This window comes from Rhamphochromis sp. 'chilingali' (assembly GCF_963969265.1).
Source record: "Rhamphochromis sp. 'chilingali' genome assembly, chromosome: 1".
NCBI classification, from domain to species: domain Eukaryota; kingdom Metazoa; phylum Chordata; class Actinopteri; order Cichliformes; family Cichlidae; genus Rhamphochromis; species Rhamphochromis sp. 'chilingali'.
The window spans coordinates 71,327,843-71,354,980 of record NC_137929.1 but is presented as its reverse complement, the minus strand read 5'-3'; the positions used below and the strand labels follow the sequence as shown (position 1 = coordinate 71,354,980).

General features: G+C 45.9%; 2 protein-coding genes across 8 annotated transcripts in view; both read left to right on the top strand.

Annotated features, from left to right (window-relative positions):
• The window catches only part of LOC308396151 (uncharacterized protein), a 9,922-nt gene extending 4,359 nt beyond the window's left edge, over positions 1–5,563 (top strand). The window contains exons 4-8 of one of the 3 annotated variants that reach the window (XM_080881264.1): positions 911–1,420; positions 1,507–1,900; positions 2,066–2,140; positions 2,246–2,320; positions 2,401–5,563. In XM_080881264.1, coding sequence (XP_080737390.1) covers positions 911–1,420; positions 1,507–1,900; positions 2,066–2,140; positions 2,246–2,320; positions 2,401–3,311 — 1,965 coding nt within the window. In that variant the 3' untranslated portion in view covers positions 3,312–5,563. The remainder of the gene's footprint in view (positions 1–910; positions 1,421–1,506; positions 1,901–2,065; positions 2,141–2,245; positions 2,321–2,400) is intronic. The other 2 variants (XM_080881266.1, XM_080881265.1) reach the window with 2 other exon arrangements.
• Positions 2,487–27,138, top strand: LOC308396555 (sodium/potassium-transporting ATPase subunit beta-2-like). 5 transcript variants are annotated; one of them, XM_080881958.1, is made up of 10 exons: positions 2,487–2,505; positions 13,825–14,120; positions 25,336–25,464; positions 25,563–25,667; positions 25,764–25,843; positions 25,927–26,052; positions 26,235–26,294; positions 26,377–26,403; positions 26,560–26,655; positions 26,754–27,138. In XM_080881958.1, the coding sequence occupies exons 2-10, from the start codon at positions 14,015–14,017 to the stop codon at positions 26,916–26,918; spliced, it is 894 nt and encodes a 297-aa protein (XP_080738084.1). In that variant the 5' UTR covers positions 2,487–2,505; positions 13,825–14,014; the 3' UTR covers positions 26,919–27,138. The 5 variants fall into 5 exon arrangements, with proteins under 5 accessions (XP_080738084.1, XP_080738081.1, XP_080738080.1 ...); XM_080881954.1 differs by lacking the exon at positions 2,487–2,505 and adding an exon at positions 7,630–7,662; XM_080881955.1 differs by lacking the exons at positions 2,487–2,505; positions 13,825–14,120 and adding an exon at positions 7,358–7,662.

Sequence of the window (27,138 nt, the reverse complement as noted above, 5' to 3'; positions counted from 1 at the left end):
TGGAGTGTATAGTTAGCGTGTTGTGCAGTTGTTGTTGTGTGTCAGTGAGGGCACTAATGAATGTCACAAAGGCAGATTGCAGTGTAAAGACTGTCTCCACTGTCCACTTGCTGCGGTCGGGCCTGCAGGTTTTTCCCTGTGGTGGCTCCTCTGTCTGCTGGTGGACAGACACATTTTCTTTACTGACACAAATAATTATTGGGGCATCTTATTGTTAACTGGTTTTAGTTATAGTATTTTTCAGTAGTATTTTTAAGTGATTGTACAAAAAACAGCCTGCCAGATGCAGTGGGTGCATTTTTAGATAAATAGTTGTATATAACTTTGTTGTTTAAAATATAAGTTTTCAAAATGTGCAAGTTGTATTTGCAAGTTATGAAAATAATTTTATGGTTTTTACAGTTAAAAAGAAACTAGTACTAGGATTTTATGTTTTTGTGTGATTTCAGGTCAGTTGTGTTACTACAGTTTGTCAGTGAACACATATCTGTAAATTCAGACACGTGAGACTGAGCTGAAGAGAATGATACCAAACAAGGCAAAAAACATTTGAAGGTGAAACACAAGCTTTCTCTGAAAGGTGCCTCTCCTCTCCTTTAGAGATGGGGGCTCCTGGTGAGGTGTTCTGGGCATGTCCCATCAGAAGACCCAGGACACAGTGGGGAGATTATGGGTGGGAATGTCTTGGTGGTTCCCAGGGCCAACTGGAGGAAGTAGCCAGGGAGAGGGAGGTCTGGGCTTGCCCCCAAGACTCGGCCCCAGATAAGCAGAACAAAATGAATCAATGGATGTATTTATAGCAGGAAATCACATAAACAGTTGCCTCAAGCTTTATAGTTTAACTTAAAGATGCTACAATAACACCTGTGTTTACCTGTCTGTTACCGGTGAGGTTTTCTGTTCCTTACAGGTACATTTACTCCGCCTCCCTGTGTGTCCTCAGGTGATCCGGCAGGGCACTGGTGAGATTGTGCCATGGCGTCAGCCCTCTGAGGATGTGGATGCGAGGAACTACCTGCCGTGCCCATTGTGTCTTGGATTTTTCCTTCGTGCTGACCTGTGGAAGCATCAGGTGTCGTGTCGCAAGAAGCTCGCCATCAACCCATCCAAAGCCGAGGTGAACGCTGACCCCGCCAACGACGCCACCTCTGGTTCCACAAGTAAGTTGCCCTGTGATGTCACCAGAGAGGACATACCTGAGGATTCCCTTGGTGAGACTGCAGAGACCGGGACCAAACAGCTTATGACCTCTGACCCAAGTGTCGATCAGAACACGACCTCTGACCCCGCTGTGAACCGAGCCAGGAAACGGACCAGAGTGCAGGCAGCAGCGTCGCGGCTCCTGCCGATCTCCAGTGGAGCGTCTGAGAGCTGCAGTGAAATCCTGCATCGCATGAACCAAGATAATGTGTCTTACGAGGTCAGCTCACCTGTCTGTCTGTGCACCTAACACTATCTGCACTCTCTGACCTTTCTCTGTGGTAACTGGCTCCTCTCTGCCTCCAGGTGAAGTCTGATTGGCTGATCTGTAAGTATGGCAACAAGCTGATGGGGAACCAGGATAGTGGTCAGAGGAGGTACGACTACATAAGCCAGAAGCTCCGGGAACTTGGCAGGTTGCTCCTGGCCGCTAAATCCCTTGACTCCGGCGTCCAGAGCCTGCAGGACCTGCTGGCCCCAGGTCGCCTCAGCCTGGCGCTGTCCGCGGCCAGGAAGGCAGCGGGAAACAGGTGGAGCCGCCCTCCACTGGCGGTGAAAACAACACTAAAGACAGTCTGTGAGATTGCTATTGGAGAGAGCCTGCAGGACGGAGACTGGGAGGCTGCCGCCAAGACCACCGACTTCTACCACATGCTGGGCCGGGAGTGGGACAACCTGGGCCTGCAGAACCCAGATCCAGGTGAGACCACAGTCCAGCCCCTCCTGCTTAGTTTAGCATCTTCAGTAACGTCCAGTAATGTTTGGGTTAGGAAGAACCAGGATGTGACTGTAGTTTTGGATTTTCAGCTAGAGAAGTTTGGATCCCAAAGTTTGTGTTACTGACCCAGTTTTTCTCCTTTTCCAGCTGCTACAGATGGAGGAACTAAACCAAAGAAACGACCTGTCCAGATAAGACTGGACAACGACCTCAGACAAGAAGGTGAGTCCACACCTCGCCGCAGGTTTGGATCAGTTCCCGAACTTCTAACTTTATAGAACCAGTTGTTGGAGCTGTTTACCTATCTGTGCCCACCTTTGTTCACAGTTCTGTCAAAGAGCTCTAACAAACCAGTGACCTCTGCGATTCCACCTGAAGCCAGAATGCAAACATCTGTCTCAGGTGAGTCCACCTGGATTCATGTTACTACTTTGACTTTAGCAGATTAGTCTCATCGTGCTCCAATTCTGTTGGTTTTTCAGTCCCTGTGGCTCCCAGGAAGGTCCGACGGCGGCCGTGGTCCTCTGCAGAGAAGGAGGCCATCTGGAGGCAATTAGGAGTCCATGTTCTGGTCCAGTCCGTACCAGGTAAGGAGGTCTGTCAGCGCTGTCTGGACTTAGAACCAGTCCTCAGGGGGCGGCACTGGAAGGACATCAAGAACCAGGTTCACAACCAAATCCAGAGCCAAAAGAAGCAGCAGTTCCACGCTCAGATGGAACTCGAGAAGAACCAGGATCACCAAGACCAGCTCCAGAACCAGAAAAAGCCAGAGCAGCAGCAGTACCAGCCTCCAGTCGATGAACAGGGAAAAGACCACCGTCTGAACCAGAAGAAACCACCATACCAGTCCCAGATGGACCAACATGATCCGGATATTTCTCGGAATCAGAAGAGATCACAATACCACATCAGCATACACCACCAGGCCCAGGATAGCATCCAGAACCAGAAGAAACAACAGGAGCACGCCCAGCTGGATCACCAGGACTATCTACACAACCACAAGAAGCAGCTGTGTACCCCTAGAGTGGACCACCAGGACCACAGCCAGGTCCATAAGAAGCAGCTGTATCAGATGGACCAGCAGGCCCAGCCCTTGCAGACCCTGGACCAGGAAACGTCTCTTCTAACCATCACAACCTACAGACCTGATGGGTCAAATCGAGCTCCTGGACATTTGCTGCTTGAGCGGGAGCACAACATTACAACCTACCCAGTTCTGCACAGACCACCGGGACCTCACATGGACCAGCTGCTGCCCAGAATAGACTGGGCCGAGGATGCTCCAGCCCCGAACTATCCTATCAGCAGGCCACTGGGCAGGACCCTGCTACAGGATGTGCCCCCAGGAGGACCACCCTCTGACCCACAGTCGGGACATGTACACTTCTGACCGGTCCAGGTCTAGAGGACTTAATGATAGGTTGGCCCTTCTCAAAGGGTGCATATCAGATTTGGTAGTAAAAAGACCTGCTTTTATGATAACACATGTAAACCTTTCTTAGAAGGTCCTTGGATTTCCTGTGTGAAATTAGTATTTGCCTCCTACAGGACTATATACCCTATACTATATACCCCCCCCCCCCTCCCCCGTATGTTCTGGCAATTCCAATGGGTCTGGTTCTGATATGTCAGTCTGGTCAGGAGATGAACCTGGATCCTGGTTGAGGTGCTGTTAGATAGGTGAAACAGTTCAGCTGTGATGTACCTGAGTTATACCGACTACGTGCCAATGCCTGATCTTATTATAAAAGGCGGGTACCAAAAACCAAAACCAGCACCTTAGTGGTCCAGTGTTGGCCTTTGATGTTACCTGTTCTGGGAGGAGCTCCTGCTGAAAGATCACAGATGGTAGCGTCAGTCGTCAGATACTGTCTTCCATAATCAGAATTTGCCCCAAATGTATCTTCATAGGAAGATTCATATGAAGCAGCCCACAGCTCTACGTCTTAAACCTGTAGAACGGTGGGCTGGTTCTCTGAAGACGCTGAGGCAGAACCAGCTCTGTGTGAAAGAGCAAATGAAGGGATCAAGGCCCTTTGCCCTCATTTAACCATAAAGGTGTTTAAAGTTCTCTGTATGTTTAGTGTATGGTTCTCCTCACACTCCTCTGTGTGATGAGCACTGGGGCACAACCCCTGACAGAGAGGCCAAACAGGTGGTTCTAAACGGTTCCTGCAGGTCCCTGGGAGTCCTGGTCTGTGGTGGTCCTGTGATGGTACCACTGCATCCTAAAAATAGCAAGTTGTCATGTCACAGGCTTATTCCAGAAAGGATGACATTCATTTTGACCTCAGTATTCTACACACAGTACTGAAGAAGCTTCTCGGATGAGAGGTGAAACGTCTTCAAGTAACTTAAAGAAGTCCAGACGCTTTTCTTTGCAAGCTCCTTTGACTACACACAGTACTCCAAATCAAAATTCTTAAATGTTTATTAAAACATTTAAGAGAAAAATATAACACATGCACAGGTATTCTCAGCCTTTGTTAAAATATGTTGTTCAAGCACTTTTTGTCCGCAGTTACAGAAGATCAGTGTTGGGCAGGGTTTTAATAGTTTTGCACGCACACATCAATGAAAACTAAACACACTTTTGCTATAAAGTCAGTTAATTTTAGTTTTGTGAACACTCATTACAGTTGTAGTTATTTTCCTTTTTATTTTTATTTCCGCTAACGAAAATGTTTTTTCACTTCTAGTTTTCGTTAACGATAATGACCTTGGTGTTGGGAAGGTTACTTTTAAAACGTATTCCATTACAGATTACAGATTACATGCCCCAAAATGTATTTTGTAACATATTCCATTACGTAGCTCAATGAGAGTAACGTATTCTGAATACTTTGGATTACTTAATATATTATCATGCTTTTTACAACTATGTGAATGTACTATTGCTGTGTGATTTATTACTATTACTGAAGATCCACGGCTATTTACGGATGAGAAGTAAAAAAGAGCCGCTAGGTGCTAAAAAATAAACCTTAGACTCAGACGTTAGAACAGGCTTCTCCCCGCAGCACGCCGTGTAATAAATACTCACAAAGAAAACGGCAGTCGTTACAACTTATGTCTAAAAATGCATCGTTTCACGCATCGTTAAAACACTCGACTCCGGGTAAAGGACGCGCAGCTGGAAACACTTCACGCAAGTCGAGCTGCCCGAGATTCACAGAATTTACAGAAAATGTTACATTTTTGTGATTTATATCGTTATCGGACGATAGAATTCTTATATCGGGATATGAGATTTTGGTCATATCACACATATCTGACTAATGCGTGTTCCGTGTCGGGCTCGTAGCCAAAAAAATAGCTTTACTTTGTTGTGTGGGTCAACTTTTCTTGCGAGAGACAGAGAGAGGCGTTGAAAGGCTCCAACGGAACTTATTGTTTCAGAGGAAAACACGAACACGGTGTACGGTCGAGTCTTAATAGCTTACTTACAACTGGGCTCGTCAGGCACTCTTCTTGGCTGCAGTGGTTATTATTATATTTACATGCTTCCAGCTCCCGTTTTTGCTCGATGACAGCTCGTACTTTTCCTTTTTCTCCCTCCTCGCGCTCACAGACCCATAACGTGTATGGCAGTCCATTCTCCCTGCAGCATGGACTACACTGCCCATGATGCTGCATTCTTTAGAGCTATGCTTGTAGCATTCTGCCTGTTAGCTTAGCACAACAACAACAAAAAGGCGCTCTCTCACCCAGGAAACACACAGTCGCAGAGAGAGAGAGAGAGAGCGTCGCCCTGTAACCATGGCAACCGTAACGCTGCCGCCTGGAACAACAGAACGTAGCTGTCAAACAAAACCCAAACAGTCCTGACCCGCGACAAAATGAAACAGGAAAGTACCGCAGTGTAATCCATTTATTTCAACAAAGTAACTGTATCCTGAATACCACCTTTTTAAACGGTAACTGTAACGGAATACAGTTACTCATATTCGGTATTGTAAATACGTAACGGCGGTACATGTATGCCGTTACTCCCCAACACTGCAGAAGATGAACCTTCTCCCAAGCTCGATGTCCAGCACACTTTTGGACCAGGTTATGTCTCATTCGTCTTTTCCTTCAGAGAGTCCTTCACAGGCCTTTGGGCAAACTCCAGGCAGGCTGTCGTAGCTGGTTTCCTTTAGCACCCACTCGCCTGAGCCCGCCTCTGTTTGTGTCGTGCTCTATTACATTTGAGTTTCACCTCAATATGTGTGGGGTTGTCATGGGAACACAACCAACATCCCATGTGTCTATGTGCCACAAACACAATGGAGGACATTGAGGCGATGGTATACCTGCTGCTTGGTCTGTGGGTGTTTGTCAGACTCGAGCACCATGATGTCAGTTTGTAGGTAACCCTTGTTGCCGAGTTTCAGAAATGCCAGGTTTCATCTAACTCGTGATTCATCTAATGACACCGCTGGCTGGCCAATCGGGGGCTTTTGATGTCACATTTTTAGACTGACTCTGCTCGGTTGGAAAGCCAGGCCAGCATTTGCTAAAAAAGTACCTGGTACCAGGTACTACTCCCTGATGGAAAACCCTAGAAACTAGGTTGAGCTCAGCCGAGTAGGTACTAGATGAGAGGCGCAGAAGATTGCCCAGATTGCAGACATTACTGACAGACGATCAGTGTGCACAGCTAAACAAACATGAGTGTCGGGGCTGTGAGTACTTTACTTTAACATGGACAGTCAGCTGACTGTGCAGAGGTGAAAATGAATGTCATGGAATAAAGCTGTAACGTGACAACACGAGGAACACTGAATGCTTCCAGGATGATGTGCAGAGATCATCTATGATATTTCTGTGTCTCCTGCTCGTCTCCCTTTAATCTGTCTTCATCCACCCCTCAGTGTTCCTGCTGTCCTCTCAACGTCTTGATGTCCCTGCAGCTCCACTTTATCACCACTAGATGGCAGACTTCTCCCTGTTTTTGGTCCCTGTTAGAGGATAAGAACATGTTCCAGTCCAGACTGCAAGCTGCTGCTTTTTCCTCCACATGTCGCATTTCTGATGTCCTGTAGAGTCGCTGATCCACAGGTGATCGATCCACAGCTGCGGCCTGCAAGAGGAGCATCAGCTCAGACACTGAATGGCAGCAGGAGGCTCTGTGTGTGTTTAATGTGTAATAAAAGTGTCTGTAACTGTCCGGTGATGGAGCCCTGTCACGCTCGGTCCTTTTATTTCATTATATCTGTTTCAATAAACGCGTCCCCGCTCTGTGACGGTTCAGACTCGTGTTCTTCAGGAGCTGTAACTGTTAAGAGCTAAAGGTCCCACCTGCACAGGTTAGGATGATGTGCGGAGCACATGGAGACACAGAGGCTTTTATTTATGCACAGGAAACAGAGTTGTGTTATTCATTATGATGAGGATGATGTGGCATTAAGAAACATGCAGAATAATCATGATAAGACCAAGTTTCCCACAGAGACGAGGTCTGCGTTTGGACCTCAGCATGGCTGTGATAGAAGAAAGTTGGGCTTAAGTCACTGCAGCATAAACACATAAATAAACCGTGTTAATAAAGCAGAACACGAGGACCTGTCTGCTCTACTGTGAAGTCGATCTGCAGGTTCAAACACACCTGAGCTACTCCCAGAGAGGATCCAGCCAATCAGGAGGCCCGAACACAGAGCACATGTTTCTGGTTTGTGATTGGCTGAGCGGTCGACAGCCGCCGTGGTTAAACAGACTCGGTCTGTCTGGACTCAGACTTGGTGTTCGCTCGCTCTGTGGTAGAGTATCACTTCCTGTTCCTGCTCAAACACAGTGGTGTTTCTGAGTAGCTTATTTGCTTAGCGATTTAATTAACAACTTTTAAATACATTCTTCTTTCATAGTATAATCTTCACGTGCTTCATTCGAAGCACACTTTCTGTGTACTCACTACCTAATTTATAGCCAAAGTATTCACTCACTGTCTCTGTACTGTCTCGCTAGCCTAGCTTAGCTCGTAGCCGACTCATTAGCACCATGGCTTCTTCACCTGTCCCTCCTGCACTTTCTTGCTCATTGTGTCAGATGTTTAGTTACTCCTCGGCCTCCTTTAGCAGTAATGATATCTGTAACAAATGTAGCATATTTGCAGCGCTGGAGGCCAGGATTACTGAATTGGAGACTCGGCTTCGTACCCTTCATTCACCCGCAGCTAGCCAGGCCCCTGTAGCTGGTGCAGCCGAAAATAGCGTAGGCCCCGCTAGCTGTTCCCCGGCAGGTCCCAAGCAGCTGGGGAATCAGGGCGGCTGGGTCACGGTGAGGAGGAAGCATAGTCCTAAACAGAAGCCCCAGGTACACCACCAACCCGTTCATGTGTCTAACCGTTTTTCCCCACTCGGCGACACACCCGCCGGGGGTCAAACTCTGGTAATTGGCGATTCTGTTCTCAGACATGTGAAGCTAGAGACACCGGCAACCATAGTCAATTGTCTTCCAGGGGCCAGAGCAGGCGACATTGAAGGAAATTTAAAACTGCTGGCTAAGGGTAAACGTAAATTCAGTAAAATCATAATTCACGTCGGCAGTAATGACACCCGGTTACGCCAATCGGAGGTCACTAAAATCAATATTGAATCGGTGTGCAACTTTGCCAAAACAATGTGGGACTCTGTAGTTTTCTCTGGTCCCCTCCCCAATCAGACCAGGAGTGACATGTTTAGCCGCATGTTCTCCTTAAATTGCTGGCTGTCTGAGTGGTGTCCCAGAAACGATGTGGGCTTCATAGATAATTGGCAAACCTTCTGGAGGAAACCTGGTCTTGTTAGGAGAGACGGCATCCATCCCACTTTGGATGGAGCAGCTCTCATTTCTAGAAATATGGACAAATTTATTAAACCCCCCAAAATATGACTATCCAGAGTTGGGACCAGGAAGCAGAGTTGCAGTCTTACACGCCTCTCTGCAGCTTCTCTCCTCCTGCTACCCCCCCAAAAACCCATCTCCATAGAGACTGTGTCAGCTCCCAAACAGACAAAAAACAAACTAAAAACCAGCAACAAACAACTTAAACATAAACAATTACAAAGAAAGAACAATAAAGTATCCACATCTGAACCAAAGAGTAAAACAGTGAAATGTGGATTATTAAATATTAGGTCTCTCTCCTCCAAGTCTCTGTTAGTACATGACTTAATAATTGATCAACAAATTGATTTACTCTGCCTTACAGAAACCTGGTTGCAGCAGGATGATTATGTTAGTTTAAATGAATCAACACCCCCGAGTCATTCTAACTACCAGAAATCTCGAAGCACAGGCCGAGGGGGCGGTGTGGCAGCAATTTTTCACACCAGCCTATTAATTAATGAAAGACGAAGACAGACTTTTAATTCATTTGAAAGCCTGATGCTTAACATTGTCCACCCCAGCTGTGAAACTCAGAAACCAGTCTTACTTGTTATCATCTATCGTCCACCTGGGCCTTACACAGAGTTTCTGTCTGATTTCTCAGACTTTATATCTAATTTAGTTCTGAGCTCAGATAAAATAATTATTGTGGGTGATTTTAACATCCATGTAGATGCTAAAAATGACAGCCTCAACATGGCATTTAATCTGTTATTAGACTCAATTGGTTTCTCTCAAAATGTAAAAGAACCCACCCACCACTTTAATCACACTCTAGATCTTGTTTTTAACATATGGCATAGAAACTGAACATTTAACAGTGTTTCCTGAAAACCCTCTCCTGTCTGATCATTTCCTGATAACATTTACTTTTACAATAATTGATTACACAGCGGTGAAGAGTAGACTTTATCAAAGTAGATGTCTTTCTGAAAGCACTGTAACTAAGTTTAAGAATATAATCCACCCACTGTTATCATCTCCAATGCCCTGTACCAACACAGAGCAAAGCAGCTATCTGAACGCTACCCCAACAGAGGTCGATTATCTTGTTAATAATTTCACCTCCTCACTACGTACGACTCTGGATACTGTAGCTCCTGTGAAAACTAAGGCCTCAAATCAGAAGTACCTGACTCCGTGGTATAATTCTGAAACACGTACCCTAAAGCAGATGACTCGTAATCTGGAGAGGAAATGGCGTGTCACAAATCTAGAGGATCATCATTTAGCCTGGAGAAATAGTTTGCTGCTTTATAAGAAAGCCCTCCGCAAAGCCAGAACATCTTACTATTCATCACTGATTGAAGAAAATAAGAACAACCCTAGGTTTCTCTTCAGCACTGTAGCCAGGCTGACAAAAAGTCAGAGCTCTTTTGAGCCAACCATCCCTTTAACGTTAACTAGTAATGACTTCATGAACTTCTTCACAAATAAAATTTTTATCATTAGAGAAAAAATTACCAATAATCATCCCACAGATGTAATATTATCTACAGCTACTCTTAGTACCATTGATATTAAGTTAGACTCTTTTTCTCCAATTGATCTTTCTGAGTTAACTTCAATAATTACTTCCTCCAAACCATCAACGTGTCTTTTAGACCCCATTCCTACAAAACTGCTCAAAGAAGTCCTGCCATTAATTAATTCTTCGATCTTAAATATGATCAACCTATCTCTAATAATCGGCTATGTACCACAGGCCTTCAAGCTGGCTGTAGTTAAACCTTTACTCAAAAAGCCATCTCTAGACCCAGCAGTCTTAGCTAATTATAGGCCAATCTCCAACCTTCCTTTCATATCAAAAATCCTTGAAAGAGTAGTTGTCAAACAGCTAACAGATCATCTGCAGAGGAATGGTTTATTTGAAGAGTTTCAGTCAGGTTTCAGAGCTCAGCACAGCACAGAAACAGCTTTAGTGAAGGTTACAAATGATCTTCTTATGGCCTCTGACAGTGGACTCATCTCTGTGCTTGTCCTGCTAGACCTCAGTGCAGCGTTCGATACTGTTGATCATAATATCCTATTAGAGCGATTAGAACATGCTGTAGGTATTACAAGTACTGCGCTGCAGTGGTTTGTATCATATCTATCTAATAGACTCCAGTTTGTGCATGTAAATGGAGAGTCCTCTTCACACACTGAGGTTAATTATGGAGTTCCACAGGGTTCAGTGCTAGGACCAATTCTGTTTACATTATACATGCTTCCCTTAGGCAGTATCATTAGAAGACATAACATACATTTTCACTGCTATGCAGATGACACCCAGCTCTATCTGTCCATGAAGCCAGATAACACACACCAATTAGTTAAACTGCAGGAATGTCTTAAAGACATAAAGACCTGGATGGCCGCTAACTTTCTGCTTCTTAATTCAGATAAAACTGAGGTTATTGTACTCGGCCCTGAAAATCTTAGAAATATGGTATCTAATCAGATTCTTACTCTGGATGGCATTACCTTGGCCTCCAGTAACGCGGTGAGGAACCTTGGAGTCATTTTTGACCAGGACATGTCCTTCAACGCACATATTAAACAAATATGTAAGACTGCTTTCTTCCATTTGCGCAACATCTCTAAAATTAGAAATATCCTGTCTCAGAGTGACGCTGAAAAACTAGTTCATGCATTTATTACTTCCAGGCTGGACTACTGTAATTCATTATTATCAGGATGTCCAAAAAACTCGCTGAAAAGCCTTCAGCTAATCCAAAATGCTGCAGCAAGAGTCCTGACAGGGACTAGAAAGAGAGAGCAGATTTCTCCTGTTTTGGCTTCCCTTCATTGGCTTCCTGTTAAGTCCAGAATTGAATTCAAAATCCTGCTCCTCACATACAAGGTCTTAAATAATCAGGCCCCATCTTATCTTAATGACCTTGTAGTACCATATCACCCTATTAGAGCGCTCCGCTCTCGCTCTGCAGGCCTACTTGTTGTTCCTAGAGTATTTAAAAGTAGAATGGGAGGGAGAGCCTTCAGTTTTCAGGCCCCTCTTCTGTGGAACCAGCTTCCAGTTTGGATTTGGGAGACAGACACTATCTCTACTTTTAAGATTAGGCTTAAAACTTTCCTTTTTTCTAAAGCATATAGTTAGGGCTGGACCAGGTGACCCTGAATCCTCCCTTTGTTATGCTGCAATAGATGTAGGCTGCCGGGGGATTCCCATGATGCATTGAGTTTTTCCTTTCCAGTCACCTTTCTCACTCACTATGTGTTAACAGACCTCTCTGCATTGACTCATATCTGTTATTAACCTCTGTCTCTCTTCCACAGCATGTCTTTATCCTGTCTTCCTTCTCTCACCCCAACCGGTCGCAGCAGATGGCCGCCCCTCCCTGAGCCTGGTTCTGCCGGAGGTTTCTTCCTGTTAAAAGGGAGTTTTTCCTTCCCACTGTCGCCAAAGTGCTTGCTCATAGGGGGTCATATGATTGTTGGGTTTTTCTCTGTATCTATGAAGCGCCTTGAGGCGACTTTTGTTGTGATTTGGCGCTATATAAATAAAATTGAATTGAATTGAATTGCATCATCCTCTCAGCTGTCACACTGTTTCAAGCTAGTGCACCACTGCAAGCTTAGCTATCGATCACTGATACCAATGCTGATGCTTCTAACTTATGTAGGGCAGGCGGTGAGTCGTGACATCATCATCATTTTACCAGTTCTGAACACATTTTAATGATCGCTCAACAACTGGGACTTCACCTTTCCACAGTAGTTACCACAACAAAACGCACCCTTCAGCTTTTATTTTGAAAGTTTTTCTGGGAGATGTTCCTGTCTCTGAAAGACTTTGGTTCAGCTTCTGTTGTTTAAATGTGCTGCAGGCTGCAAATACACGTTTAACACATTTCACTGGTCTTCGTGCTGAACGTAGAGGATAGAAACACAGTATTGCAGTAGTATTGATCCCACACCAGCGTGGTATCAATGCTATGGATATGTGGATCGATCCGCCTGCTCTAACCAGCATGATGTTTCATAAACACTTAGACATACTCTACTTCAGCTCTGTCATGTTTACTGAGCAGAGTGCATGATGGGATACAGCACTCAGGTGGCCGTGAGATTTGAAACTGGACAGACTACAGTGATACTGGTGGAGGCTCTGCAGTCACTGGGAGATCCAGCTGTTTATCTGATCCAGTCATATGATGATAACATGTTTGCTTTAAAGATAAAGCTTTCGTCCTGCAGCTACGTCCCACGTCTAGACTGGACTGCTGCACTTCTCTCTGGTTGGGCCTTCAACACCCGTCTCTCCATCGCTTCCAGTCAGTCCACAGTGCTGCTGCAGGTGCTAAAACACCACTGCAGTTTGGCTGATTTATGTTTAAGATTTATTTTTACGTTTGTAAATGTTATTTTGTCTTTGCTTCAAATACATCACAGTTGCTCTTTGGTCCCATAGCTGGCGTGCTGCACTGGATCACACTGTACGAACTGTTACTCAGATACTTTAAAGAAATAAGACAACATTTTAAAAACACTTTTTGTCAGAGACTTAATAATTTTTGACTGTAAGCTGAACACTGAATACAATCTACGGCAAACATCTACAAACTGAGTAAAGCCAGTGTCACAGTGGAACTACATTAAATACATCACACTTCAGTAAAGTCGTAGTGTTTAAAAGATAAACTACAATTTCAGTTTGGCTGAATCTGGGTTTGTTATTGCTGATGACATCAGCTGCTCTGTGATCAGCTGCTCTGTGATCAGCTGCTCTGTGATTTACAAGTACAAACAAATATGTAGTCAGCATCATCATAACTAACACATGTATGTATGAACCTGTAGTATTTGTACACAGTGTGTGTAGTATATCAGTATAATTATATACTAACCTGTGGTACTTGTACTGTTACTGTCATTTCCTCGGGGATTACTAAATATTCTGATTACAGTTCTCGGGTGTTTCTAATAAATTGGCCGTGCGTGATGACGTCTTCTCAGTCATCAGCTGCTGGTTATGGTACACGTGAGTGACGTCACGGTCACGTTCCCCCTCACGGTCTGGTCTATGATGTCACGGTCTGTCAATCCCGCAGAGGGCGGGGTCTCCTTGCGCCGCGATTGGCGAGCCGGGCGGTGACGTCAGCGGGCGCTGAAGGGGAGGGGTTTATCCCGGAGAGCGAGTGTCCGCGCGCTCCGTCAGCCGCATCCTCGTCATCAGGGACTTGGAGAGCCTCCATCATCACCTCGTCTTTCATCACCTCCATCACCTCCGCCAGCTCCATCATGTCCGGCTCTAAGGAGGACGACCGGAAGGGCTCGAGTGAGTGGCGGGATTTCTTCTGGAACCCGAGGACGCACGAGCTGCTGGGCCGGACCGCCGCCAGCTGGGGTCAGTACCATGGTATCCGTGCGCGTCTCCGCGAATCGGTTTGTGTGTTCACGGTATCTGTGAACGCGCACAGCTGATTATTGATTACTGATCGATCACGCGGATCGATCGTGCTAACGGTCCGTTTATCAGCCACACTCTGATCATTGATTGAGCAGAGGGCAGCCGGTTAATCGATAACTAAAGCTGTGGTTTCCAAACTGTGGGGCGGGACCCTCGGGGCAGACAGGATGTTTTAGCTCTGAACTGATGTATTGATTATAATCAATGAGTATTGGAGCTTTGTTAGCAGAGGGCTTACCTGTGAACACCTGCTGAGGACAGCACTAACACACCTGAGCTCCTGATGTCAGCAGGGTGCTCCCACCTGTCCAGGTGTACCTGCCTGTCACAGGTGGGTTGTTAGAGTCGTCCTGTTGTCTGCTCCTGGGCTCACTCACAGCAGAGATCACACACAGAGAGCTTTATTTTCTGACATTGTTTAAGATGAGACCGTTCATATGTTTATAGCACCACAGAACTCTGCACCTCGCCTCCTTTGTCTCTCCACACGTGGGGAGGAGGTGCTGTGAATCTCATTGTACATGCTTACACTGCCTGGATGCATCCAGGTGATCGTCCCAGGCTGTTTCTGATTGGATGAAAGCTCTGTTGGTCTGCACCTCGGCTTAAATCTGGTTTGTCTCAGACTGAGTCAGCTGCACCTGAAGAGGTGTGTTTGAGGTCAGGAACAGCTGTTTCCAGCTGTTTCCAGGTGTGTCTGTGAGCTCAGAGCTCCATCCTCAGGTGATCTGTTCCACGGTCCAATCAGCTCGCTGTGTCACAGGTGGACTCAGAGATCAATACAGTCACAGACTTCAGTTACTGATAGTCGATGTGATCAAACATCAGGAGGAACGTCTGTCTGATTCTGTTACAGTGAAGGCTGATAACTGATCACAGCTGATCAATAACCCTGATCAGCTCTGATCGGCTGACTCTCATCACGACCAATACTGAAGCAGTGATGTTGGCAGCCTCTCTCTCTCTGAGTGAGAGTGATGCTTGCTCGCCCTCTGACAGCCATGTCCTGTATGAAGGTCATTCTTTAATGTGTGTGTGTGTTCAGAGTACCATCCAATCAAACTCGTCCGCTTAATCCAGATTAAGACACACTCACTCTCTCACACACACACGGGCAGATATGTTAGTGTGCTCCTGAGGACTCTTAAAGGGACAGTACAACATGTCACTGACTCAGATGGAGGTTGTAGTCACTCTACTGGTCACATGACCATAGGGGGTGGAGACAAAACATCCAGAATCAGGCAGTTAGACCACAGTGAGGTCGCGTTTTTTCAGGAGGGAGCTCAGGAGACGTTCTTGTTAAAATGATCTTCAGCTGGTCCTTGAGGGGGTACCAGTGTTATAGAAGGTTCTAGATTATTCTGAAGGGGAACAAGCTGTGTTTGGACAGAGCTGATGGAGTTTCTGTGGAAGGTCTGTAGGAAGGACGGAGGGGTGGTAGAGCTCTGGGTGGAACCAGTCACCTCAGCTTTATTCACACAGTGAATCAGTGTTCACAGCAGTGACAGTGTTTCTCTGAGCTCCTGTCAGAGGTCAGAGGTCACAGTGAAGAAACACGTCTGCAAGACGTGCACACAGCTCTGCTGTCACTTCAACATAAATGAAGACAGAAAACTAAACAGCAGTGACGTTTGCAGGGTTACTGAAGTTGGGCTAGCTGCTATATAAAACTTCCCTTCATGTCTAACATTTTCGACATGAAGGGAAGTTTAGAAATCGGCCTGTAATGTGAAAGAGCGTTGGGGTCAGAGTGGCTTTTCTTCATAACTGGTTGCACAACTGCGTGTTTGAAGACAAGGAAGAGTTCATCAAAAGTAAGATACAGGGTCCAATAGTAGTCAGAGCTTCCTTAATAATGCGGGAATGAAGAATGTCATGCAGCGTACTGCAGCTTCTCAAACGATCAATTATTTATTTTAAAGTTGAAAAGGATACGGGCTCAAACTGTTGAAAAGCCATAGAGCATTCAGACTGCCGGCAGATATGGCGCCCTTAGTGCTGAGATATTATCTATAAAGTAATTTCAGAACCTTTCACAGAGAGCTGGGGAGCATCCCTCTGAGCAGCAGAGCAGGGATTAGAAGATTTTAAATATTAGTAATAATTTCTGACAGAAATGAAGCTTTTGCAGTTTGGACAGTCTTCTGATATTTTGATCGGCAGTTATGCAGGATGTCCAGGGACACCTGGAGTTTGTCTTTTTTACATCTCCTCTCAGCTTGGCGACATTCCCGCCAGAGAGCGCGAGTGGATTCATTCAGCCATGGTTGGTAATTGGCCTTCAGCGTTAAGTCCTTAATGGAGCCACAATGTCTGAAATCGAGGAGCATGTTGAAATAAAGGAGTTAGCAAGTTCATCAACCGATATAGCTGTATTACAGTAGATATCATAAAAAGTAGAGTTAGTAACGGCCGCGGAGAAGCTGGTGATCCGTACATCCGTAATGCACACGTCCAGACTGGATGACAATACCAGATCAAGCGTGTGGCCTTTAACTGGCACTAGAAGGCATGAGCACATCACCCCTGTCCTCGCTAACTTACACTGGCTTCCCGTCAAATATCGCATTGGTTTCAGAATCCTTCTGCTCACTTGTAAAATTCTAACTAACGTGGCCCCAAGCTACCTAACTGATGTCCTTGATCTGTACAACCCAAGGCGAGCACTGAGATCCTCCAGCCAACTGCTCCTAATGCAACCAAGGTCTCGTTTAACAACCAGAGGTGACCGTGCTTTTGCCATTGCTGCTCCTGGACTCTGGAATAATCTCCCAGTCAAAATCCATACATCGGAATCAATTCAATCCTTCAAATCACGCTTGAAACCACACTTGTTTAAATTAGCTTTGAATTTCATTCGGTCTGCACTACACCAACTAAATGCAATTTTAAGTATCATTGTACTATTTGTTTCTTGTTCTGGCCGCATTGCGGTTTTATTGTGAAGCACTTTGATGTACACTAGTCGTTTAAAGATAAGATAAGATAAGATAGAACTTTATTAATCCCTCGGGTGGGTTCCTCTGGGAAATTCGACTTCCAAAAAGCACAGCAACGACCGAAGTTACAGTTACAGAATTGTTATATATATATATATATATATATATATATATATATATATATATATATATATATATATATATATATATACATACACACACACACACACACACACACACACACACACACACACACACACACACACACATATATAAATACAGAGACAAATATAAATAAAATATACGAAGGGGATAAATAGAATAAATAGGAATAAAAAATAAAAATACAAGTGAATTGCACATTTCAAGTATTGAGTCTATTGCACTGTTGACTATTTACAAAAAGTATTGCACAGTGAGGTGAAGAGGCACTACAGCTTAGTTGTTCCCCCCTCCTTTGTCCTCCTGTTTCCCCTCCCTCTCCCCTCCAGAGAGGAGTTAAACAGTCTGATGGCGTGTGGGACAAAGGAGTTTTTAAGTCTGTTAGTTCTTGTCTTTGGGAGAAGCAACCTGTCACTGAACAGACTCTTCTGGTTGTTTATGGCCGTGTGCAGAGGATGCCCAGCATTGTCCATAATGTCCATCAGTTTCTTTAATGTCCTTTTCTCTGCCACTGTCACCAGAGTGTCCAGCTTCATGCCGACCACAGAGCTAGCCCTCCTGATCAGTTTCTCCAGCCTGGATGAGTCCTTCTTTGCTGTGCTGCTCCCCCAGCACACCACAGCATAGAAAAGTACTCCAGCAACCACCGACTGGTAAAACATCCTCAGGAGCTTCCTGCAGATGTTAAAAGACCTCAGCCTCCTGAGGAAGTACAGTCGGCTTTGGGCTTTTTTATACAGGTGCTCTGTGTTGCATGACCAGTCCAGTTTATTGTCCACCCACAGCCCGAGGTACTTGTACTTGTTGACCACCTCCACCTCCTCCCCCTCTATCTGAACCGGTAGTGGACCTTCTCTGGACCTCCCGAAGTCCACAACCAGTTCCTTAGTCTTTGAGGTGTTGAGTTGCAGGTGGTTTGTGTGACTCCATGCGACAAAGTTCCTCACCAGACTTCTGTACTCCTCTTCCTGATCATCCCAGATACACCCCATGATGGCTGTGTCGTCTGCAAACTTCTGAATGTGGCATAATTCAGAGTTGTAGCAGAAGTCAGAGGTGTACAGGGTGAAGAGAAGAGGGGACAGCACAGTTCCCTGTGGTGCTCCTGTGCTGCTGACCACAGTGTCAGACGTGATGTCCTTCAGCCTGACGTACTGTGGTCTGTCAGTGAGGTAGTCGGAGATCCAAGCCACCAGGCAGGGGTCCACCTCCATCCTGTTCAGTTTTTCCTGGAGCATACAGGGCCGGATGGTATTAAAGGCACTGGAAAAGTCAAGAAACAGGATCCTGACCGTGCCTTTTCCCCCATCCAGGTGTGAGTGGGCTCTGTGTAGGAGGTACAGGATGGCATCCTCCACTCTGACACCCACCTTGTATGCAAACTGTAGTGGGTCCTGGGCATGTTGTACCTGTGGTCGGAGGAGGTTGAGGAAGAGCCGCTCTAGAGTCTTCATAAGATGTGACGTCAGTGCCACCGGTCGGAAGTCATTCAGCTCATTGGGCCGGTTCTTTTTGGGGACCGGGACGATGCAGGATGTCTTCCATAGGGCGGGCACTCTCCCCAGTCGCAGACTGAGGTTGAAGACTCGTTGTAGCGGCTCCCCAAGTTCAGCAGCACACGCCTTAAGCATCCTAGGACACACCTTGTCTGGGCCTGCTGCCTTTCTGGGGCGAAGCTTCCTCAGTTGCCTCCTGACCTGATCCACTGTGACACTGGGAGATGTTTGGGAGGAGGGGAGGGGGGGAGATGTCTTGCTGCTGAGAGAGGGATTGGAGGAGGGGGGTGTCATGGTGTCAGGAAGGGGGGGAAGCGAGGGAGGCAGGAGAGTGGGGAGAGGGCTCTGTAGTGAAGGTGAGGGTGAGGGTGGGGGGGTTGTGGGCTGGTCAAACCTGTTGAAGAAGTTGTTGAGTTCGTTTGCCTTCTCCACAGTCCCCCCCACTGTGCTTTTCTTGGTGTTGTGGCCTGTGATGGTTTTCACACCATTCCAGACCTCCCTCATATTGTTCCTCTCCAACTTCTGCTCCACCTTCCTCCTGTAGGTGTCCTTTGCTTCCCTCAGGCAGCGTTTCACCTCCCGCTGTGCTGCTTTCATCTCCTCCTTCACTTTGCTCCTGAAAGCCTTCTTCTTCATGTTGAGGACAGCTTTGACTTCCTGTGTTACCCACGGTTTGTTATTAGGATAACACCGTACCGTCTTAGCAGGGGCGACCGTGTCCACACAAAAGTTGAGGTAGTCTGTAAGACAGTGTGTCGCCCCCTCTATGTCCTCACCATGTGGGCTCAGGAGCACATCCCAGTCTGTGGTGTCATAGCAGTCTCTCAGAGCATCCTCCTTTTCTGGGGTCCATCTCCGGATGGAGCGCGTTGTGACAGGCTGCCTTTGGACGAGGGGTGTGTATTGTGGCTGTAGGTAAACCAGGTTGTGGTCTGACTTCCCTAGTGGGGGGAGGGGGGTGGCTCTGTATGCATCTCTCACATTAGCATACAGTAGGTCAATTGTCCTGTTGCTCCTTGTGGGACAATTCACAAACTGGTGAAAAGCAGCCAGAGTAGAATCCAGTGTGGCATGGTTAAATGTGCTGTAGAAATAAATTTTGACTTGACTATATAATGATGTGCTTTTGATCGCTAGCGACACAGCTATGTTAGCATAACACAGTGAAGCTGGAGGATGAACGCTAACCTTTTTCCACTCAATAACAGTTAGAATGAGGGCTCTCGATGGTTAGAGACAAATGCAATCGCATGGCAGGATGCTGTAAACGGACCAAACTTCAGTCAGGAGAACAACTGAGATAATCCATCCACAATACGAGGTTAGTCATTAATATACTGCAACAACACGGGAATAGAGCAGCTGTGAGAGAATTCAACATTAATGAATCAATGGTACAGAAGTGCAGGAAGCGCAGTTTTTGGCTTTCCTCATGTTCCGAAACGTGAACATAATTTGCAGATGATATTGCTTGCAGCCGCTGCAATGCTTTCAATCAAAACAGGTGCAGCTAGATGACACCATCAACATGCTCTATCGTGGTAGAGCGGTATAGTCAAAATCTACTGTTGGAAAGTTGAAAGGCTGTCCCAACTTTTCTGTTTTGGAGGCAGTGAACGCAGCGTACAGTCGAGTTTTAATAGCTCTGCACTGGCTGCAGTGGTTTCTTTCAGAGTCACGTTTATCGGTGTGTGTGCAAACACATACAAGGAATTTGGTTCCGGTCGATGGTGTCTCTGAAGCACCACAGTGTAAAACACAACAACATGTAAACGGCACCAACAAAATAATAATTCTATACACATAAAAAACAGGATTACGGAAATGAATACCACAGAGTGTATAATGTACAATTATATCTAGCAATGTGAAGCAGTGTGACAGGTCAACTGTTTAGGAGGGAGACACCATACCAGACTATGATGGACAGACTCAATGACTGCAGTGTATTTACAAGCTTCCCTCTTCCGCTTTTTCATGGGTGGCACCTTGTACTTTTCACTCTCCTTTTTCCCCCTACCTCACGCTCACACACACATAATTCTGTCATAAACGGTAGTAACCAGACCAAAAAGCAGCATTTCTGTGCTTTTTTTCCTGAGCTGTGATACACTTTGAATTCTAGCCAATCATTTTACGTTTCCGAGGATAGTAGGCGGGGCCAGGTACGTACGTTCTTTTAGAGCAGAGCTACAGATTAAAAATGCCCAAGGCGAAGCGGTCAAAGTCTGGCTGTACTTCACAGCAAAAGATGCAAACTCAGCAGCAACAAGTGCTTTAAGCTGATACTGTGATACTGTCAAAGGAGGTAACACCTCAAATCTGATGAAACACCTGGCGACACATAGCGTTTATTTTAAAAGCCGAGAAATGCGCCGTATTTGATAGCTTGCTGCGAGACCTCACACCGAGCACATCTACTGCGGGTGTGGTGCCTGTTATCGGACCCGGAGTTAGCAACATCCCCCAAGAACCCGAAGAGGAGAGTCCTGGCCCCTAGCCCTGCCAGTGTAGCAGAAATGATGAGGATGATGATGCAGCAGCAGCCGTTCTTCTCTGCGTGAGTAGCTTAATGTTGTTCGTGTGTAATTTACGTTGAGTAGGCTAACCACGTTATTACATTAATGCATGTAAGGTGAACAAGCAAACACCATCATAGCTACATGCGGCTGTCTTCTTGTTTGATGGCAGATGCTCCCTTCACCCTGGCCAAAAAGGCTAAAATGACCAAAGAAAAAGTGGAAAACAGCTGAACATGAGAGGTTTTTGGACAAAGTTTGTGTTCTCCATTCTTTAAGCACCGGTTTGAGCACCGTTTGAGCACCGGCACCGTTTCAAAAGTACCGGTTTGGTACTGGTATCGGATAAAACCTAAACGATACCCATCCCTAGCCATGAGGCTACATTCTTTAGCGCTATGCCTGTAAAACTCTGCTCATATTGCATCCATATTAAATCATTTTTTGAATAATTTTAAAAATGTTTCTTCACGTCAATATGTGAGCCGCAAGTGGGGATGACATGGACTGCAGGTGACCTGCAGGCCACAAGTTTGAGACCCCTGGCCTAAGGAAAGCATGTATAATGTAAACAGAATTGGTCCTAGCACTGAACCCTGTGGAACACCATAGTTGACCTTGTGTCTACAAGTCACTAGGGCTGGGCGACATGACCCAAAATTCATATCTCGATATTTTTTAGCTGGATGGCGATATAAGATATATATCTCGATATTTTTTTTAAAGCTATAAGTTAATAACAAAAAGAGAGTTCTTAGTCGCACTGTGTCCCAGATGTCACACGGGCACTTTTATTTACATACAGCGTAGATGTACATGAAGAAATTACTCAAAAATAAAATATCAGCATTTATTAAATAATCATGGTCCATAAATAAAAGAAAACAATGTTGTTTTTGTGCATAACAAAAAGCTCACAATTGTGCAGTCAAAATGTAAACTAATAGACGCTGAGCAGAATAACAAAGAGACAGATTTCACAGCTGCACCACGTCTCTGAACAGGTGCCATTTGTGGTCCTTATACACACACAGTACGTATCACTCCGCGAGGCTCCTCCCCGGTAGCCGTAATCCTCCGACATCAAGCGGTGCAGCTCCGTAGCTTAGCAAAGTCATATTAGAACATTTTTGACAGATTGCTGAGCGCTGTGTTCCACATAAAATCGGTTCGCGGTCAGTAAGAACAACCAGAATTCATACATAAGGCGCACTGTCGATTTTTGAGAAAATGAAAGGATTTTAGGCCGTGCAGCTCCTCCGGGCTGCATGTCGTTAGCGCGGTTAGCTCGCTAACACGTTGACGCCGTCCAGCCCCACGCACGGGGCGATCCGCGGTAACTCGCTAACGGAGATTTTCCGCTTTCATCTTGTCATTGCCTGCAGGTGAAGCTATGGGGGAGGCGGAGTTGTGTTCAGTGAAGGAGAGGCGAGGCCGAGTAACGTTGCGTAGAGACAAAAGTGGACGAAAGAGAGGCAAACCTGCGGCTCCACAAGTATAATTATAACGTAACATAGACTATATCGATATAAACGATATTGTCACATCTTATATCTCGTATGAAAATATATCAATATTTTTAAAAAACTCGATATATCGCCCAGCCCTACAAGTCACCAATTTATCCAGACAAATATAACACGGACAGCACTGCCTTAAATCTAACAAGGTAGTACAGAGCTCTTAATGAAACATTAGAAAGCTTATCAGACCAAAATAACTGCACAACCTGGCTCAAAGGATGTGGCAAGGAAGAGAGAGACCACACAAAGGCTTAATATGCTATAAGATATTTTAATGGAACAAAGTAAAGAAACCTAAAAACAGATTAAGTGGTGCGACATCCATGGCTGAATGCACCATGTCAGGATAAGTTCTCGATCACCCAGGGAAGCATAAGGAGCGAAGAAGGAGACCTGGATGTTCAGTCAGAGTTTCTTTATAACGCACTGGGGACTGGCCTACTAAGGTGTGCTGCATCTGAAACTGGGTCAGCTCCACCAACTAGACACCTGAAAGAGACAGGCGACAGGAAAGCAAGGCTAGCCCACTGGCTGTCGCAGTGAACAGGTAAAACCTCTGTTGGAGTCGCATTCAGGTAGCTGTACAGGGCGTTGACGATGACAACAGTGGGCAGATTATATCCTTAAACTCAGCTCTGCACTTTCAGAAAGACATTTACTGTGATGAAATCAGTGATGGGGGACATACAGGACAGTGAGGACCTGTTTGTTCTCCACCAGTTCTCTGCCACTATATCAGAGCTCTAGACTAACTTTTTGCCAGTGTTGCACCAGTGCGCCGAAATTTTTCAACCGCATCGCTTAACACCGCAGTTTTACATTTGCACTTTTTAGGGGGGGGGAATTGAAGTCCATACAGACAATATTGATTTGTAAATTATTAACTAACAAACTTGTGCTTAAAGTGCTTTGTCAATATTGTAGAAAATGTTAAACTTAATCATCACATCGCCTTCTCTGACGACCTGTTTGCTGCTGTCTGCTGCTGAAAGGCAGTGGGGAGAGGGGACACTTGGGCAGTGCATTTATTGCAGCATATAATGTGTTTCCTGGACACACTGCTGCTTTTTCAGCATTCAAATATTGATGGCACTGTGTCAGAGCTGGCTATGAATTTCAGACAGATCAGGCCTTAACAAAAAAGTTATCAATCCTTCTTTTCATCTTTTCTTATTACCCACAGCTACATCCACTCCTCTCGTGCCCAGGCTGCTCACTAGGGCTGGGTATCATCACTGATTTCTATAATCCATTCGATTCCGGTTTTCAAAGTCCCGGTTTGATTCAACTTAGCCTCAGACAGTCAGAAATATTATAATTCTGATCATTTATCAGTACTGATACATGTGATGTGATACATCACAGCAGATGCCTTTGAGTGAAAGTAACTGAGAATAAAACACAGAAAAACATGAAGGAGATTTTCCTGGTCTGGCTTTTTATAGCAGATAACCTTAAAAATATTCTGCAATTTTGCACAATTTTAAGAAGTTTACATTTCTTCAGTATTGAACAGCAGAAATTAGGCTTTCTTGGCCGAGGTCATTTAAGTGAAAAAAGAAAAAGACAGCAGCCACAGCGCTGTGAACAACGGTAGACTGGTGGGTAATAAGCGAATGAATGATGCTGAAAACAGATTTGAGACGGGAAATTGTTCCTGAAGTACACACAGAGAGCTGTGCAGGAAGTGTGATTTTTATCATGGTGGAAGCAAAACAGCAAAAGTCAGAGGGAATTCATGACGACATTGATCAAATGTGAAGCGCAGTTTGCTGCTTCTTTTGCTGCTGGCTCGGTGGATTTTGGTTGGAGAGACAAAACCTCTGCAGCTCAGAATCAGCACAAAAAGACGTAAACACAGAGCGGACCGGACGCATCAGAACCGCTAAGCTCCGACAGCGTGTCCGTCTACGGGCCGTCGGGTGAGAAAGCCGAGAAAGACAAAGTCCACGATAGGGGCATAATGTGTGTCTGTTGTTGACCACACGGAGAGTTGCAGAGATTCTTTTTTTTTGTTACCCGAACAGTTGGTCGCACAGGTGCAACCAAACGTTTATTTTAGTCGCACCACTGAAAAATTTGGTCGCATTTGCGACTAAATTGGTCGCACTCTAGAGCCCTGCACTCTAGCATCAGGGTCACCTGCAAGTGTTCCCAGGTGTGGATGAGGACGTTTCGTCTGATGAGGAAATGAAGTGAGCGTGTGATTCTCTCACCTCTGTCTTCTCTTAGTGGTTGGATGATGGCGGCGAGCTTGAGTCTGCCATAGATATTGTCATGTGACCATCAGAGCCCCTCTGAGGTCAGCTGGAATCAGACGATGGATGAAGAGGAACAGAGGCTGAGCAGATTACAGTACCTCCCCCTCCCCCTCACACCGATGACCTACTTCAGTATGAATCGAGGGGTGGGGGAGGGGCTAAGCACAAGAGGATTATAAAGATGACATTAGAGGAGGGAACGGGGGAGGGGCATGCTGTGCTCTGAGTAACCATCACCTCCCTCCACAGGGCTGATCCTGCTCTTCTACCTGATCTTCTACCTGTGTCTGGCGGGCATGTTCGCCTTCACCATGTATATCCTGCTGCTCACACTCGACGACTACAAGCCCACCTGGCAGGACCGGCTGGCCACTCCAGGTGAGGACACACCCACAACAGAGAGGGGCGCGGTTTATCAACAGAGGCTCATGAGGCTCAGCTGTGATTGATTAGCGCTGACCTGCTTCCTGTTTCAGGGATGATGATTCGCCCAAAGGGAAACCAGCTGGAGATCACCTTCTCCACCTCAGACACCGAGAGCTGGGACGGCTTCATCCACAATCTCAACTCCTTCCTGTCCCGTAAGAGCCCCGCCTCTTTAACCACTTATCAATATAACTGAAAGGTTACCTGCCCGATTACCTGTCACACCTGTGTCTGTACCTGTGTGTCTGCAGCGTACAACGACAGCTATCAGGTTCAGACCAACGATGAATGCACACCTGACGAGTACTTCATCCAAGAGGACAGCGGAGAGGTACGCCTGTCTGACCTACACCTGTCTGTTTGACCCACACCTGTCTGCCTCACCTACACCTGTCTGACCTGCTCTCTCTGCAGGTGAGGAACAATCCCAAACGTTCCTGTCAGTTCAATCGGACGATGTTGGAGGAGTGTTCGGGGGTTTTGGATCGTTTCTATGGTTACGACAAAGGACAGCCCTGCATCCTCATCAAACTGAACCGGGTATGACCTCTGACCCCCATGTTAAGCCCAGTTACACTCTAGTGTTACTGCAATGAAAATGATTTTGCCAGAGGAGGAAGTGCTTCCTGTCTGTAGGTTTCAGAAAGCGGCCAATCAAAAGAGACTTTTAACCTCAAACCCTCCAATGACATTCTCACGAGCTGTTCTTCTACCTGCTGCAGGTGATCGGGATGTTACCGGGGAAGGAAAGACAGTCTCCTTATGTCACCTGTGCAGCAAAGGTCTGTAAACCTGTCTGTCTGTAAACCTGTCTGTCTGTCTGTGAACCTGTCTTCATCTCACCTGTGTCGTCTCCATCCTCAGAGGTACAGAGTGGGTGAAAATGAGTGGGTAAGACCAGCAGACCAGGAAGTAGATCATGATAGAGTCCCTTAGTGCCTCCATCACAGAATCACAGCAGAGTTACGTGTTAGTAACCTCCAGTTACAGGTTATTGAAGCGTATTGACGACCAATCAGAAGTATTGATCAGTGTGTTTGTGTGCAGAGGGAGGACAGCGACAAGATCGGACCTCTGGCTTATTATCCTCCTAATGGGACCTTCAACCTCATGTACTACCCGTACTACGGCAAGAAGGCCCAGGTACTCGCTCAGTATTCACTCAGTGCACACTCATGTACATGCTCAGTACACACAGAGTACTGTACTAATACTGACATGCGATGTGTTTACTGTCTCAGGTGAACTACACTCAGCCTCTAGTGGCCGTGAAGTTCCTGAACGCCTCTCTGAACACAGACATCAACGTGGAGTGTAAAGTGACCTCCAACACGCTCGCCGCCGGCAGTGACAGGGACAAGTTCGCCGGACGCGTCTCCTTCAAACTCCGAATCAACGACAAATAGACACACACACTGACACAGACACACACGCACACACAAACACACACAAACACGTGAAAGCTGCACTCATCCAGATGTTTCCACTTCCTGTCACAGCCTCACACTGACCAGCTGTATTTTATATTTCCATGTTGTGTTCACTGACCATGATGACGATGCGTTCACTGACCAGGGTCATGATGCGTTTACTGACCATAATCATGATGCATTCAGTGACCATGAT

What these genes read in the sequence shown, in the direction of transcription:
- LOC308396555 (XM_080881958.1), top strand. Translation starts at nt 14,015, where the DNA reads ATGTCCGGCTCTAAGGAGGACGACCGGAAGGGCTCGAGTGAGTGGCGG. An exon ending in GGACCGGCTGGCCACTCCAG is followed by an intron (nt 25,465 to 25,562) that starts GTGAGGACACAC and finishes TTCCTGTTTCAG; the next exon opens with GGATGATGATTCGCCCAAAG. An exon ending in ACTACGGCAAGAAGGCCCAG is followed by an intron (nt 26,656 to 26,753) that starts GTACTCGCTCAG and finishes TTACTGTCTCAG; the next exon opens with GTGAACTACACTCAGCCTCT.